The 16,327-nt window shown below is 64.2% G+C and overlaps 2 protein-coding genes across 7 annotated transcripts in view; both read right to left on the bottom strand.

Moving 5' to 3' along the window:
• CCDC154 (coiled-coil domain containing 154) overlaps positions 1-2,587 on the bottom strand; it is a 10,238-nt gene extending 7,651 nt beyond the window's left edge. The window contains 5 exon segments of the mRNA XM_058433975.1: positions 1,459-1,490; positions 1,493-1,572; positions 1,906-2,001; positions 2,287-2,327; positions 2,531-2,587. Of these exon segments, the coding sequence (XP_058289958.1) occupies positions 1,459-1,490; positions 1,493-1,572; positions 1,906-2,001; positions 2,287-2,306 (228 nt within the window). The 5' untranslated portion in view covers positions 2,307-2,327; positions 2,531-2,587.
• A 1,201-nt stretch (positions 2,588-3,788) lies between these two features.
• Positions 3,789-16,327, bottom strand: part of CLCN7 (chloride voltage-gated channel 7) — a 29,625-nt gene continuing 17,086 nt past the window's right edge. For 2 of the 6 annotated variants that reach the window (XM_058433970.1, XM_058433974.1), the window contains 17 exons: positions 15,282-15,375; positions 14,900-14,964; positions 14,304-14,420; positions 13,583-13,637; positions 13,018-13,078; positions 11,953-12,109; positions 10,869-10,902; positions 10,711-10,791; positions 9,608-9,777; positions 8,304-8,355; positions 7,992-8,119; positions 7,706-7,791; positions 7,380-7,509; positions 6,687-6,746; positions 6,423-6,599; positions 6,058-6,138; positions 3,790-5,771 (listed from right to left, as the gene is read on the bottom strand). In XM_058433970.1, coding sequence (XP_058289953.1) covers positions 5,685-5,771; positions 6,058-6,138; positions 6,423-6,599; positions 6,687-6,746; positions 7,380-7,509; positions 7,706-7,791; positions 7,992-8,119; positions 8,304-8,355; positions 9,608-9,777; positions 10,711-10,791; positions 10,869-10,902; positions 11,953-12,109; positions 13,018-13,078; positions 13,583-13,637; positions 14,304-14,420; positions 14,900-14,964; positions 15,282-15,375 — 1,635 coding nt within the window. In that variant the 3' untranslated portion in view covers positions 3,790-5,684. Of the gene's footprint in view, positions 5,772-6,057; positions 6,139-6,422; positions 6,600-6,686; positions 6,747-7,379; positions 7,510-7,705; positions 7,792-7,991; positions 8,120-8,303; positions 8,356-9,607; positions 9,778-10,710; positions 10,805-10,868; positions 10,903-11,952; positions 12,110-13,017; positions 13,079-13,582; positions 13,638-14,303; positions 14,421-14,899; positions 14,965-15,281; positions 15,376-16,327 lie in introns of all 6 variants that reach the window. The other 4 variants (XR_009211776.1, XM_058433971.1, XM_058433973.1 and 1 more) reach the window with 4 other exon arrangements.

Genomic DNA, 16,327 nt, shown 5'->3' with positions numbered 1-16,327 from the left:
AAAAAAAAAAAAAAAAAAAAATTAGCCAGGCGTGGTGGCATGTGCCCCCGGTCTCAGCTACGGGGAAGGCTGAGGCAGGACGATCTCTTGAGCCTGGGGGCTTGAGGCTGCAGTGAGCTGTGATCGCACCACCACGCTCCAGCCTAAACAACCAGGCAATACCCTGTCTCAAAACAAAAAACGAGCGTCGGCCTAGCTTTGCTGCCTCTGGCCCTAGAGAGCACTCAGACACCCAGACTCAGGGAAAGGCAGACGCCCTCATGAGTGGCAGCTCCCCGACACCTGGCACCTCAGGAATCCTCAGCCCAGCACCTCTTCCTGCTCCACACAGCCACTCAATAACTACCTAAAGGGCAGCGAGAGGGAGGCTGCCGGCTCCGGGCAGCGGAGCTATGTGGGTGGCAGCTGGGGTGCCCCGGCAGTCCTGGCCCCGCACCCAGCGTACTGCCTGATGCGCACGGGGGCTGGCTGCAGTCCCCAGTCTCTATTTGTGGAGCTCAGACCTGGGCTGCTGAAAGGTGCAGCTGCCCGTCCCCTCCCCACCCATAGCGGAGGCCCCTGCTAAGGCCACAGCGGGAGGGGGAGCCGTTCCAGCCCTGTAGGTGGGACCCTGGCTTCTAGGAACTCGTGTCCTCAAAGAAGGTGAACTCCGCTTTGTGTGCAGGGAAAGGTGGAGCCTGACAGTGGCCGTGGAAGGGGCTTCGGGGCTGCGATCTGTTGATCCAGGCAGGCGCTGGCTGTGTGGGGAAGGATGGAGGCGGCAGGACACAGGCAGCTTCCTGGGATGAAGAACGCCCGGTCTGCAGCTGCGGGCCCCACGTGACGACTGAGCTTTTTTTTTGAGATGAGGTCTTGCTGTGTTGCTCAGGCTGGTCTTGACTTCCCAGGCTCAAGCGATCCTCCTGCCTCGGACTCCCAAAGTGCTGGGATTTACAGGCGTGTGCCACTGCACATGGCCCGAGCTTTTGTTTTTTTGTTTTGTTTTGTTTTTTTGAAGCGGAGTCTCACTCTGTCACCAGGCTGGAGTGACGTGATCTCGGCTCACTGCAACCTCCTCCTGCCGGATTCAAGCGATTCTCCTGCCTCAGCCTCCCGAGTAGCTGGGATTACAGGCACACACCAACACGCCCGGATAATTTTTTGTATTTTTAGTAGAGACGGGGTTTCACCATGTTGGCCAGGCTGGTCTTGAACTCCTGACCTTGTGACCTGCCTGCCTCAGCCTCCCAAAGTGCTGGGATTATGGGCGTGAGCCACTGCGCGCGACCCGCCTGAGCTTTTGAAATGGAGCATGTGTGGCTGAGGAACTGAGTTTTAAATTGTTTACAACTGTAGCTGATTTCAATGGACACAGATACGTGGTGAACGACTGCTGTATTGGATGGCACAGGCCGAGAAGGTTGGGGTCTCCTCCTCAGTCCTCTGGGCGGCCCCCCAGAAGGCTGGGCCTGCTGGTACCTGCATTCTGGCCACCTCCAGGTCCACCCTCGGCTGCTGTCCTCCTGGTTTTTCTGCAGGGCCCCGCAGGCCACCTCCCGGCCCTGCTGCAGCAAGTCGGTCAGCTTGGCTAGCCTAGAGAAATCGGCTGTGGTCACACCAGCCCAGCTGGCCGGAGGGTCCAGCAGGGTGAGGGTGACCCACAGGCTGGCAAGGCAGGAGGTGTACGACCCCCGCCCCCTGCCCCCCGGAAAACATAGCACTGGTGGCAGGGAAGGACTGCCGCAGGTCTTCCCCACGGAGGGTCCGCAGCAGGCCCAGGCTTCCCAGCACGCTCGGCACCGAGGGTGGGTGCCCCGCTGGGTTACTGGGGACACACGGCAGGCAGACCCGTGTCTTGGCTCAGCCAGGGACTCTCAAATGACCCCATGCAAGCTCCGGAGCCAGCCGCTGGCGGTGGGTGCCCACCTGAGGCCGGCCTCTTGCTCGGCGCCCCTTCCCTCTGCCTCCTGTTGCGCCTGCCTCCTCCTGAGATGAGTCAAGGATTCCCGGACCTCCACCAGCCTGGGACACAACAAGCCACTCCCGAGAGGCCCAGGCGGGCTGAGCAGCCTCTGGGGGCTGCGGGTCTGGCCAAGGGGCCCCTGTGGCCACCTCCCATGGCTTTCCTGGGCCGCTGAAGGCCACCCAGGCACGTATAAACCCACCCCTTTCTAGCTGGACCTGGATGTGTATCTCTTACTCCAGTGACACCCCGCGGGAGATGTGGACCCCCCACAGCACCTGCTGCTGCTTTCTCGCCACCGCCTCCCCGCCCTGGGCCTGTGCCCCTGGGTGTGTGGGGGGTACCTTTTGTCCAGGGCCTGCATCTGGTTCTGGAGACCAGAGAACTGTGAGGAGGAAGAGGAGGCTGTGGGCTGGACCTAGGCCCGGGTCTGGCACCTGCCCCTGGAGTCCACCCAGCTCCGGCACCACTGGCCCCTGGGAGCCCTGGGCCTGGGCGGCAGGGGTGAGCTGGCCTCAGGCCCAGGAGCAGCTGTCCCCAACACCCAGGAAAGGGGCAGCTCGACCTGTGAGTGGGGGAGCCGCTCACCTCCGGCGCCTCCTTCTTGGGGGCCTGGGCCGCCGGCCGCGCCTCCTGCTGCGCTCAGCTCTGAGCCCTGCAGCTGCACGGGGGCCCCGCACCTGGAGCAGCTCCCGCAGCAGGCTCCGCGTGGCGCGCTCACAGCGCTGCTTGTGCTCCCGCAGGCAGGCCACCTCCACCACCCTGCAGCTCCACCACCCTGGCCGGGGAGAGAGTGGGCGAGTCTGGCGGTGCCCCCTGTGGAGGCGGAGGCGGCGGCGGTGTGGTCCTCCCGCCCCAGCGCCCCCCCGCAGGGCTCACCACTGTTCCAGCTGGTTCCAGTGCTTGGCAGTGCCCTGCTCGGGGACAGAGACCGTGGATGTCGGGTGGCTGGACTCATACCTCTCTGAGAGCTCCTCCAGGCTCAAGGGCTCGAGGCTGGCCAGGCCTCCTGCCAGGACGAGCCCCAGGTCTTCCAGGGTGACGGTGCTCAGCTGGGAAGGGGCCGATGCCCCTGAGGGGCCACTGTGGGCCGGCTCTGCAAGGAGGCGTCTTGGGAGCTTGCCCCTTGGGGCCCGGCCCCCACTGGAGCTTACGGGAGCAAGGCCCCAAACCCCCGCAGGACCCTCGCCCACCACCCAGAGCTCAACACGTCTCCTTGGGTCACACAGGATCCAGATGGGCTTGGCTCAGAGAAGTCCGGGGCCCTGCCTGAAGACACACAGCACTGGGCGGCAGGAACAAGGCAGCGCCCCACCCAGCGAGCTGGAGGGAGCCTGAGGTCAGAAGCAGAGCGGTCCCCACCCTCACACCTGTGGCAGGCCCCTCCCTAGGCCCCGCTCCTCCACTCCGCCCTCGGCTCTGGCTCACCTGACATGGCTGCTGGGCTGCACCATCCACCCTGCCTGCGGCTGTAGCCTGGGCCCGGGGCCTCTGAGGTTGCCCAGAGCTGGGCACAGGCCAGGGTCAGGAGCCAGAGGAAGTCCCGTGAGAGCTCTGGGCCTTGAGGGACAAGCTGCTGCCCTCGTCTGGCTGCCTTCCCAGGGTCCCCAGGGAGGCAGGTGTGGGGCAGTGGGCTGTTCCGGAACCTTCCTTCTCTCCCCAGAAACTCATGGCTTCACAGGCCGACCACCAGTGGAACTCTAGCCCTCAGCTCTCCCACTCCTGCAGGCACCCCCCAACTGCCTGCTTCTGGATGGATCTGAGGGTCCCCACTCCCGAGGGGGTGCAGACGCGTGTCCTCTGGCAAAGGGGACTTCCTTCAGCTGCTGAGGGAGGGGAAGGAGGCCCTGACCAGGCCTGGGCAGGAGGGAGGGACGCCAGGAGCAGGGAGGCCGAGAGCCCCAGGGCACCCCAGACACAGCCAGGCCCGTGCCCGAGCAGAGTGAGCAGAGCTCGAGGCCTGGGCAGCGCCATCGGGATGAGGGGCACAGCCGGGCTCCAGGGGAACCCCATTCTTGCTCAGCAGCCCCATTAAAATGCAAGAAGCAGTGATGTGAATCCTAAATGCTGATTTTATTTAACCGAATATATTCAAAATATGATCATTTCCAGGTCCTCAGTACAGGACCACCGTGAGAGAAACCCAGACTGGAGCTTCCGGCGCCGACTCAGGCCCGGGAATTTTCTTCTTGCGTCACTGCGGGGTGGGCACCCCGGCCCCGCCCCCCTCCACCTGGCGCGCCTCTGCCTTGTCCCCCAGACCCACCAGCCAGGAGCCAGAGGCCCCCAGGAGGGAGGCTGAGGGGCGGGGATGAGGAAGAGGATGTGGCTGGTGCCCTGGGTGGCCACAGCCGCTGTGTTTCACGCCTGTCTCACTCCACAGTGCCCCAACCTCAGGGTCCCGAAAGTCCCAGGCTGTTGGACGTGGTCTGGGTGGGGTGGGATGGATGACGCAGGCAAAGGCGGGCTGAGAGGATTTCTTTATTTCACGCGTTCAGACCCAACACACTCGGACGCCTTGGGGCCCTGTGAGGGCTAAGCAGGGGGTGTGGCGTCAGCTCCTGGGGAAGCCCCACTCCCTGGGGAGGAAATACACGGCAGGGGCCGCACCCAGCCCCCCCCCTCCCACGGAGGGACCCGTGTTGCTCTAACAGGGATATTAAAGTTGCCTCTAATGCCCTGTGAAGGGCCCTGTGGCGGCCCAAGACCCAGCCCAGCCAGGCTAGAGGAGCCTCCCAGGGGCCCTCAGGTGGTCAGGGGGGGCTTCTCGGCCCCAGTGCCCACCGGCCCTTCTAGCCACCTGTGCTGGGCCAGGTGTCCTGAGGCCGGCAGGAGGCCGGCCCCTGCTGCACTTGCACTTGGTGGCTGGCAGGGGCGGGGTAGGGAGGGCACCCCCGACGCCGGGGTCCCCATGTGCTGGGGGAAGACCTGCCTTCCCGGCCAGTGTCCACAGGGCAGCAACTCCACGCTCTGAGGCTCAGGGACCAAGGCAGGGCCGGGTGGGGGCCCAGACTCCAAGCTCTGGGGGTTCGGGGACCAGGGCAGGGCTGGGCCTGGGGCTCAGGGCCTCTCAACATCACAGCACAGGGCCCGTCACCCCAGTCCTCTGGGCCTGTGTACCCAAGCCGGATGCAGGCCGGGGAGTGCACATGGGGCTCCTCTGTGGTGCCACTGGGAAGCTGCTCTCCGGGGCGGTCCCAGCCTCCAAACCCTGCTGCTACGAGTCCGTGGCTCAGGCCCAGGGACCACAGGCCGTCTGCTCATGGCTGAAAATGAGGCCAAGCAGCTCTCAAGTCTGGAAGACTCCACTGGTGTGGAGGCAGAGGGGCCCCCTTCCAGGGCAGGGCAGCCATCCGGGCAGCAGCAGAGTCGAGGGCTCTGTCTCACGCACACGGGCACCGGCACGCAGGTGCCGGCCCTGCCGCTGGCTCCCAAGAGGCCGACAGCCCGGTAGGGAGGTCACACACACACAGCTGATCCCTGGAGGTAAAGAAACCTAGACGAGGAGAGCGGAGGCTGGGCCTGCACAAGGAGGCGCCGAGGGGGGAGACCACTGCCCACAACAGGGTCAGTCCCGCAAGAGGGTCAGTTCCACGCCTGCCGCCTGCCCACCCAGCTGCAGGCTGCTCGCCATTGCCACTGCTGGGGAGCATGGTTTGGGCCGAGAAACCAGTGACTCCGGGAGGAAGTGCAGAGGGGCCGGGGTGCCAGCGCTGGTGCCCACCATGGGCAGGGCTGGGCCTCACGTCTGGGCCAGCGAGAGCTCCTCCAAGCCTCCCTTTCCCAGGCGGTACCTGGCGAGGTCCTTCCTGGTCACCAACCCGACAACCTGCACGACAAGGCCAGGCCACAGTGATGCACGGGTCGGCTCCCGCCGCCTGTGGAGATCCCTGCCTTGCGTGTGGCTGGGGCAGCACAGGCTGGGGGCCCTGGGGGCTTCAACACAGCCCCCGAGCTGAGCACGGGGCTGGGGAGGGGTGCAGCCATGGGGCATGGGCCGACTCAGTGCTGGGTCCCGTGCCTCCGGTCCCCGGCCGGGAGCTGAGAGTAAGCACAGGCAGCAGGCAGAGGGGAGCCCTGCACGGCATGCCTGCACCCCCACCGCCCCCGCTCACCTGATTGCGGTTGTCCACCACCACCAGGTGCCGCAGGCCCAGGGCCCGGAACAGCTTGAACACCCGTGGGAGCGACGCCTCCTGCAGCAGGGGCACAGCCGTCAGTGACCGCCCACACAGCAGAGGCAGGCTCCCTGCACCCCCCACCACGGCGTCCAGGCACGTCCTGAGCCCCCACGCCCGTCTGGCCAGCCTGCTCAGCCCCTTGACTTCGGCTCTGTGGCCTAAAGCCTGCCAGGCCCTTCACAGGAGACAGAGTCACTGAGTCCTCCCCGCTGTGGCCCTCCCGACCGCCCCTCCCCAAGGCTCTGGACCCCACCCCCTGCTGCTCAGTCCCAGGCCCTGCGCCCAGGCCCTGCACATGCCTGGGGCACCGTGTAGGGGGAGGGGTTCATGAACTCGGAGAGGTCCATGGTGCACTCCCGCTCATCCTGGGACACGTGGATGGACTGGATGGGCGGGAAGCGCGGGTAGGCGTCGCGGAAGTCCTTCAGCCTCAGGCGCCGCTGCACCAGGCCCATGTTGGACCGCTCCACAAACACCTGCGGGTGGCAGAGCCCTGAGTCAGGCACCCGGGCAGCACCCCCTGGGGCCCCCACCCTCCCGACGGCCTGGAGCCTGGCACGCACCTTGTGCTTTAGGAGAACGATGAGCTGGGAGCGCAGGATCAGGCCCTGGAGCCGGGCAGGCTGCAAGACAGGCCTGCGGTCAGGGCCACAGGCCGGGGGGTGGAAGGCTGTGCTGGAATGCTGTGTCGGGACCCGCTCTGACCCTGTTCCAGCCAGATGTCCCATCTGGGCGTGGGCCCCGTGTCAATGGCCACCTGCTCACACCAGCCTCGCCATGGCATTCCACGTGCACAATGCCACGGGACCCAAGGATCGGCGACAGGGTAGCGGGGCCTGACCGTGCACAGCAGAAAAGCCAAGGGCCCAGGGATGGTGGCTTTGCTGCAGGGCAGATGCAGCCCCACTGGGTCCCAATAAAAACCAACCTCCAAATCCCCAGTGTCCACGTCTAAAGGACACACAGCAGTGGCCGAGCTGTGTGTCCTGTCAGGGCCTCCTGACAAAGTCATGGCCCCCAGTGCCGCGGCTCTCAGCCCATGTGCCGACCTCAAGACCCTGCCAGGTCACAGCCCCGCCCAGCCTCAGTGCCCACACGGCCCTCCGTGGCCGCACACTCAGCTCCCGGCACTCCTGGAACCGCCAGGGCACCCAAACGCGCAGCTTCCCCGTCCTGCGAACCTCGCCGTGTGCTTCCCACCACTGGACGCGACAGAGGTCACGTGGGCGGAACCTGGTCTATGGGGTGCCCGGTACCTGGGCGTCATCGGCATGCTCCACCACGGGGAAGCCGTTGTGATTGGACGCCGTGTCGCTCAGCACGTCCACAATGACGCCGACCTTCTCTCGCCGCCTCAGGCAGGTCACCGGTGTGCTCATCACCTCCCTGTGGGAGGAGCCCGGCCACACACACCCGTCACACGCCACCAACTCCCACAGTCACCCCTGTCGGCTGGTGAGGTGTGAAGACACTGGACAGGTAACGCGGGGCTGCCTGGAGCCCGCAAGCCGTGCACCCTGCCCCTGTGCGACAAGAGGCCGCTGGACACCCTCCCCACCCACAGCTGTCCCGGGCGCTGTACCTGGCAGTGAGTGAGTGCGAGGTGACCGGGGCCTCCCAGTGCAGGAAGGGCACACTCTGCAGCTGGATGTGCATGTCATACAGGCCCTGCGGGCGGGGCGGCAACACAGGGCTTTAGGAGCCCACACCCATCCCTGGAGCCCCGAGCCTACCCCTGGGAGCCCAGAGGCCGCCCCCGGAAACCCTGAGCCCACCCCTTGGGGACCGGCTGTTTGGAGGCTCACAGGGGCCCCTCCCCTACGGCAGCACCCACACTCTCAGGGTGAGGCTTCGAGGCCCCGGCACACCTCGATGAAGACGTCGCCCACGATCTTGGCGGTCATGAGCACCAGCATGATGGGGAAGCCGTAGGTCACGTTGCTGGTGGCTTCCATCATGATGACCGTCAGGCTCAGGGTCATCCGCACGATCCCGCCTGCGGGAGCCATCGTGAACCCCAGCACGTCCACCCTCCCGGCTCAGGGTCACGCGGCCACCGCCTTCTCCGTGCAGCACCCATCCCATCCACCTGCCCCCAGACCCCAGCCCCGCAAGGGCAGCCACGGCCCCCTCCAGACCCCGTGGAGCCCCCCACCCATCGGGCGAGAGCCAGGACGTACCCAGCTGGGCAGCAGCTCCCATCAGCGCGTATTTGCCGGGGTCGGCCCAGATCTGCGGGAGGTGACATGGAGGAGGTGTCAGTGTGGTGGCTGGCCCAAACCCACCAAGATACACAGACGGAGGAGGCCCTGCCCAGCAGCCCCACAGCCAGGAATGAACCCCGTGGCTGCGTACACACACACAGAACGACCTAGCACGGTACACCCTGCAGCAGAGGCTGCGCCCTTGGCCTGAACCAGGCGCTCGGCACCTGAGCAACAGGGGAGTGGCAGGCATGGAGGGTGCAGAGGGCACAGTCACCATGCAGCAGCCCAGGCCAACTAGGGAGCGCCGCCCAGCATGAGGAGTGAAATTCCAGCACACAGGACACAGAGAGCCCCGGGAACATTAGGTTCAGCCACAGAACCCAGGCACGGCGGCCGCAGATGGTGACTCCACGTAGAGGCAACGTGAAGGGCAGGCCAAGCTAGAGACCGGAGGACCCGCTGGCTGCCAGGGCTGGAGTCAGGGAAAGCGGGGCACGAGTGTCGGCGGGCACAGGGTTTCCATTCTGGGGTGACAGAACATTCTAGAAGTGGTAGTGACGGCCGCACTGCCTCGTGAACGTGAGAAACGCCGCTGAATTGTCCTCTTTAAAACGATGAGTTTTACGGTATTTGAATCATGTTTCAATTTTAAAAATCAAACCAAACCAAACTCTTGTGTGGAGGGAGATGGGCAGAGCACAGGGGTCTGGGGAGCAGGAGTGGGCGCTTCCTGCCGGGGCTGACGAGCATGGCCGGGGGCTTCCTGCCACGGCCTCTTACGGGTTTTCAGTCTTATTTAAGCGACTGAAATGAGAAACAGAAAACATACAAGGGAACCCAGCCCCAGCGGAGGCAGGCAGAGAAGGCAGGCCTGCGGGGGCCGAGGTCTGGAGGGCAGCGTATGCCGCTCTGGCCCCCGCCTCACAGAGAGCAGCCCTGGCCGGGCATCCACCCCATGGAGCCTAGAAACAGCTCTGCAGCAGCCCAGAATCACCGGTGCTTTCTATCACGTTCTCAAGCATGAGGACACCAGCCTCCGCCCCCGACCTTCGCCTGGTCCAGACTCCACACACGGGCTGCGCTGCCACAGTACACGTGCCGCCACCACAGCAGGACAACGCCCACGGCCCGTGAACCACGCGAGGACAACGCCCACGGCCCGTGAACCACGCGAGGTGCAACACTTTTGTCCTGCCCTGGGACTTCTGCTCCGGCTCGCGATGCCGCAAGGCCAGGCTCCGCTGCAGGCCCCCAGCCTCCCCTCCGGCCCCACTCACCGCCGCCCCCGTGAGGTAGGACAGGGAGATCCCAAACAGCCGGCCCCAGGCAGCCCCGATGAGCAGGGACGGGATGAAGACCCCGGCAGACACCGTGAGCCCGTAGGTCCAGCAGGCCAGGAAGAAGTAGACCAGCGTGAACAGGCCAAGGGTCAGGGGGTTGTAGGAGCCTAGGAGAGAAGAGGCGCTGACGGGGCCTCCACGACTCCCGCCCTCCGCAGGACCGCCCTGCCCCGCTGCCCAGTCTTGGGCCTCACGGTCACCTTCCAGGAGCCCAGCAGTCCCCAGAAGGCTCCCTGTTCTCAGCCTCCCTGGGAACCAGAAAGGCTAAAAGGATCCCATGGGGAGGCCACGGGGGAAGAGGCTCTGCGGGGCTGATGCCAGCAGCAGCAGGAGCCGCGTCCAGGTGGGCGGCCCAGCTGGGTCTAGCAGCGCCAGGTCTAGACTCCATGGGTGGGCACCGTGGTGCAGCTCGCAGCCTGGCTCTGGGAAGAGGGTGTCCCCCACGCCTGGGGTTCTTTTCCTGGAGCAGGCAGCATTGTACTGCGTGCAGGGCGGGTAAGGCCGCCAGGGACACGATTGCAGAGGTGAAAGGCCGGGACTCCAAGGTCGCGGTCTGCGCTTCCGTGCAACACTCATGGTCGAGCGAGGACAGGCCATGGCCTTGGTGTGGGAGTCACCAGGCTGGGTTTTCTTTTGTTTTTTGAGAGAGGGTCTCGCTCTGTCACCCAGGCTGGTATGCAGTGATGTAATCACAGCTCATTGCGGCCTCAACATTCTGGGCTCAAGCAATCCTCCTGACCCAGCCTCCCAAGTCCCTGGGACTGTGGGTGCACCACCCTGGCTGGATAATTTTGCTTTTTTGGCAAAGACAGAGTCTCGCTAAGTTGCCCAGGCTGGTCGTAACCTCCTAGGCTCAAGTGATCCTTCTGCCTTGGTCTCTCCAAGTGCTGGGATTACAGGAGTGAGTCCCTGCTATGACCCATGATAGGGATGACCCCCCAGCCCAGGGCTGCAACCTCAGCCCACAGGGGACACTCAGCCAGAAGGCATCACCCAGGCCCTGATCCCACGGCCTGCCAGGCGGCACTGCCCGCACACACCTGGCGGGTCGTGGAAGAGGCTCACCACACTCTTCTCCGGGGTGTTGAAGAAGGCCGCAGCCATGGAGTTGTACTCGCCATCTGCACAGAAGAGCTGCGGGGTCGGGAGAGAGCACACGTCGGGAGGGGAGACGGGCTGATGGGCTGCAGGCACAAACCTGGTGTCATCGTGAGAGGCCGTGTACCCTGTGCCTGGCCAGCATCAGGTGCGAAACACACGATCCCGCCATCGGGTCAGGGCCACGGTCACAGAGGGGAAGGAGGACACACACGGCCCAGGCCATGGTCACAGAAGGGAAGGACACACACGGCCTAGGCCCAGCAGGGGGCCGTGTCCAGCCCTAGGGGTGGGTCAGCAGGACCATGGGCTGGGACGCCGTCCATCCCTGGTGCCGGGGAAGGTGGGCCCAGGCACTCACATGAGCTCCTAAAAGAGGCTGTTGGTGCCCCGGTGCCACAGGCCCAGAGCCTCCCGGGCTCCAGCAGCACAGGGGGTGTTGTCTACGGGGCTGAAGCAGAGTGTAGCAAGGCTGGTCAATCCCACGGCCCCGGGCCTCCCACGCCTCTAACGGTTCACACCTGTCCCATCCCATCCTGCCCACCCCTGCTGCAGCACCCACTGGTCTGCTGGGCCTCTAGGCTCTTCTTGTTCTGAATGCTTCATGTTAACGGGGCTACGCCGCGTGACCTCATGTGTGGTTCCTCTAAGCGCAGTGCTTTCCAGAGCAACCGTGTCACAGTGCGGACGGACACACGGACTGTGGTGAGCCGTGAGCACCAGGCACAGGCCCAGGTGTGGATGGAGGTTTGCATTTCTCCTGGGCCCACATCTATGGTGCCCCCAGACTTCTAAGGCTCACCCCATCAGGCTGCCATTCTGGGAAGAGGACTGGGGGGAGTCTCTGGCCCCCATATCACCGCCCATTCCCCTGGCACCTCAGCAGACACCTGGCCTCCTCTGAGATCTGGGTGGACAGGACTAACCCTCTGAGACAAGCCAGCCTGTGCGCTTCTGGAACTCGGCGGCGTGGGCAGCCCTCCTCCCGTGGCCTAAGCGAGGCTCCTGGAGGCCGCCCTGTGGCCGCCCTGCCTGCTGGACCCCGCCCTGTGGCCGCCCTGCCTGCTGGACCCCGCCCTGTGGCCGCCCTGCCTGCTGGACCCCGCCCTGTGGCCGCCCTGCTTGCTGGACCCCGCCCTGTGGCTGCCCTGCCTGCTGGACCCCGCCCGGGCCCAGCCTCCCACCTGCAGCGGGTAGGACATGGAGCCCCCCTGCAGGGGCTGGCAATCCCGCGACGAGTAGATCAGCACGAAGGCGACTGTGGCCGTGACGGCGGCCACCAGCATGGCCTCGATCACCTGCAGGCAGGGCCGGTGGATGTACCTGGAACCAAGAATCAGGCTGCATGGCGGGTAGGACGGCAGTGCGGCCCCTCTGCAGCCCCCATGGCAACCCGAGTCCCTGATGGAGGACACTGGGGCTGTGGGTTTTTTGTTTTTTTTTTTTGAGATGGAGTTTCGCTATTGTTGCCCAGGCTGGAGTGCAGTGGTGCGATCTTGGCTCACCGCACCTCCGCCTCCCGGGTTCAAGCAATTATCCTGCCTCAGCCTCCTGAGTAGCTGGCATTACAGGCACCCGGCACTACACCTGGCTAATTTTTTTTTTTTGCATTTTTAGTAGAGACGGGGTTTCTCCATGTTGGTCAAGCTGGTCTGGAACTCCCGACCTCAGGTGATCCGCCCGCCTCGGCCTCCCGAAGTGCTGGGATTACAGGCGTGCGCCACCGCGCCCGGCCAGGCCTGTGTTTAATGATCAATCAGGCACCCAAATGTCCTGGGGTCGTCCTCTTCCCTGGGGTAAAGACTCCTCGGCAGCAACTCCTCCTGACGTGTCGGAAGTGGCGCTACCCGCGCCCCGGCTGCACCCAATAGTATTGAAATCAGCACAGACCAAGAAGGAAGAAGCCGGGAGCCCCCCGCGTCCCAGGACAGCTGCAGTTGCTACTGGGCAGAGCCAGGCGGCGAAGGTTGGGCATGCCTCGCCCAGGCCTGATCCCACACAGGGCCTCACTTCCTACCCAGGGGCCGTCCTCCAGGAGCCCTCGCACTCCTAGCCTTGGGCTAGTCCGTCACCTCCAGGCCCCAGGACACATCTCCTGTGAGCAGCTCCACCATCAGGAAGGATGCTGCATACACAGCCTTTCTTTCGGCTGTGGCCTAGGAGTGTCAACCCCATTCCACCATGTCCGCTTTCAAAAGGCCCGTGTGGCCACGCCCGCCAACGCGATACGCAATGCAGTTTCTCCTCACCTGATTCGAAACATGGTCAGCCAGTAGTTCAAGGCGTTGAACACAGCTCCAAGCACACCGCCTGCGGACAGGAGAAAGGCCAGTCAGCGACGCCGGAGGAAAAGTGCTCCCAGATGGCAGGAGAAGCTTGAGGGTTTGCAGAGGGAAGGGGACGGCAGGGGGCTGGGGGATCCAGGTAAGATGCTTCCTCCACATCGTCACACCCTGAGGGCTAGGGGAGCTGTTTCTCAAAGGCTCTGCCTTCCTTCCAGGGAAAAGGTGTCTAGCAGAGCAATAAACGCTGGTGGGACCAATTCTATCTCTTAGAGGAAAACCCATCCATCCCTGCAGCCCTGTGGTTTTTCCCAACAGAAGTAAATGACAGGAAGCCACAGAAACGAAGCTTTTGGCTCCCCAACCCCCACGTGTGCTGCCCATGGAAGAATCTGGAGGCGCAAGCCCCCAGGTAGCCCTGGGATGAGGGCAGACTCCAGGGAGCCACAGACTCCAGTCCTTGTCTCTATGGCCACGTCACAGCTGAGCCAGGCCCGCAGGCCGTCCCTGCGGTGCTGGGGGAAGCCCTTACCCACCACACCCATGGCGATGAAGACCGGGATCTCATGGATCGTGTAGGCCATTTTCTGTGCAGAGAGAGGGAGAAGGCAGAGGATGTGAGGGAAAAGGCTCACAGCTCCGTTCTGCTGAAACTCAAGGACCACCATCTTAAGAGAGCTGTCCCCACAGAGAGCCTTCCCGCCCTTCCACACAGGCCGCAGAAGTCCATGGGGGAGAAACACGCTGGGTGTTTTGAGGAGGCCTGGCCCCCACCTGGTGTGGCGGCCAGGGAGGCTCTCAGAGACCCTGCCACCCTCAGCACCCGGGGCGGGGAGGGCCCCAGGCACTGGGAACATAGCCCGTGGTCCCCCAGTTTCCTGCGCACAGAGCCGCCCTATCAACGGCATGGAGAGTCTCCCCAGCCCAGGCCCCCGGCTGCCCTGGAAACTAGGCCTCAGCCCAGCTGCCCTGAGAGCGGCTGCTGCACGTGCCCCCAGGCCGTGGGAGGCCCCATGCACGCAGCAACTGTGTGACATCCCAGGTGCCCTGCTGGTCCCATGGCGCCCTGACCTGAGGGGCAGCTTGGGGTGTCTTCCTGCAGCCCCTCGGGGCCCTGGAGCTCACGCAACAGCTTGGCTCCACAGCTATCAACCAGAGTTTTCTAAAGGACCAAATTCTCAACCTGAGCCTTAAGCAAACAGGGTCCTGGACCAGGATGCGAGGTGGGCGAGGTGGGCGATGGGGCAGGTTACCTCCGAGTCAAACCTTCCGAAGTTGATGAGGCCCGGGCTGGACAGGTCCCACATGTTCCCGTGGTAAATGCTCAGAACAAAATTCAGGGTGAACGTGGAGATCATGGAAGCAAAGAACTGCGGCGGAGGGCAGGAAACCAGCGCCCTCAGAGCCACGCTCCCAGCCCAGGGCACACGGACCAGCAGGGACCAACGCCCCTCCTGTCAGCCCTGGGGCCCGGAGTCTGCAGACCACGCCCAAGGCAGAAGGGAAGGGGCTGGAGCCAGGGGTGGGCGCACTGTGCGGGCAAGGAGGGGCCTGGCCCTCTCTGGACTTGCCAGTGGAGAGCAAGAGGGGAAGGTGGGGCAGGGCTGGGTTCCCGGCTGTTTGATCCCCTACCCGGGAGCCACCCAGGGCTGGCAATGGTGCCTGGGACCAGGGGCGAACTGGGCAGCAAAGGCACGACCACTGCTTTGGGCAGGGCCAAGGCCTGACAGACCCACAGGCGGTCCAGTTCCAGCCGCAGCTCGATGGGTGGCCCCAAGGTGGACCCCATGGTGGGAACTGAGAGGCAGCAGGCACCCTGATGGGGAGGCAGCCATCAGCAGGCACTTACGATCCTCCAGGTCAGGAACTGGTTCCAGAAGGACGCACCCTCCTCCAGGCTGAACAGGACCCCACCTGGAAGGCAGGTGGCCAGCTCGGGTGCCAGCTGGACACAGGGCACCATGTCCACCACCAACTCCCTCCCCCAGGCTCCAGGGAACCCAGACCACGTCAGAAAGAAGCTAATGGGGTGGGCCCCAGCCACACAGAGAGGGACCCTGAGGGAGGTCTGAGGGCCAGACCCAAGTACACTGCCGGCCTCTTCCAAATGCCCCGGCCGTGACTCCGAGCCTCTGCCACCCTCAGCGGGCACTGGGCCTACAGACAGGAGACCGTTCCTTCCAACACACAGGGCGAGGGCAAAGCTTTGGACCAGGTGCGGCCCTCCTCACCCACGGGGGCTCCAAACGCCGCTGACACTCCGGCCGCAGCCCCTGCGGAGACGAAGTCCCGCTTCTCTGTGTCTCTGCGGAAGTACTCGAAGATCTGCAACAGGGACAGACCCAGGGTTGGGGCAGGTTCCTCGAGGGCACGGCTCTCAGAAAGGGAGAGCGGCTGCCAGGACAGGGGCTGTGCAGGGGAAGGGGCTTTCAGGACGACCGAGTCAGCAGCTCTGATTCCTGAAGAGCACCGTGCTGCAGACCACGGCAAGAGACAGCAGGGTCAGCACCACCACCGGCAGCCCAGGGAAACACGCAAAGACCCAGCCAGGAGCTCCACTTTCCAGCGCACGCAAGATGCCGAAAACCTCTACCCTCTACCGAAAACTGCACGGATGGAAACCCAGCCTTGCTGTTCTTTGTACTGCGTGACACTGCTTGCCTCTAAATTCACACATGGCCGGGCACTGTGGCTCACGCCTGTAATCCCAGCACTTCGGGAGGCCGAGGCGGGCGGATCACCTGAGGTCAGGAGTTTGAGACCAGCCCGGCCAACATGGCAAAACCCCATCTGTACTAAAAATACAAAAAACTTAGCCAGGCGTGGTGGCAGGCACCTGTAATCCCAGCTACTCGGGAGGCTGAGGCAGGAGAATTGCTTGAACCTGGGAGGTGGAGGCTGCAGTGAGCTGAGATTGTACCACTGCACTCCAGCCTGGGCAACAGAGACTCCATCTCCAAAAAAAAAAAGAAAAATACATTCACACACAAATGCAGCTCAATCCCCATCAACATGCTGGGGACTTTTTTGGGGGAAAAAGTGTTCCAAAGTGTGTCCTGACAAACATCAGGTGGGCACACCTGGTCTCAGGTTCTGTGCTCCTCTGAGAAGCCGCTTGGAGCCACAGACCCTCCCACGGGAAACACTGATGCACGTGTGGCAGGAGACCCAAGGAGGGAAGCAGTGGGCCGTGGGGAGGCCTTGCCGGGCAGGGACTATGCCTGCTGGCTCTGGGAGCCACCCGCAAGGCTGTCCTCAGATGGGGCTGGGGCTCTCG

Source organism: Hylobates moloch, unplaced genomic scaffold, assembly GCF_009828535.3.
Source record: "Hylobates moloch isolate HMO894 unplaced genomic scaffold, HMol_V3 SCAFFOLD_23, whole genome shotgun sequence".
NCBI lineage: Eukaryota > Metazoa > Chordata > Mammalia > Primates > Hylobatidae > Hylobates > Hylobates moloch.
Note: the sequence above shows the minus strand (reverse complement) of the source record. Positions and strands in the feature narration are given on the sequence as shown.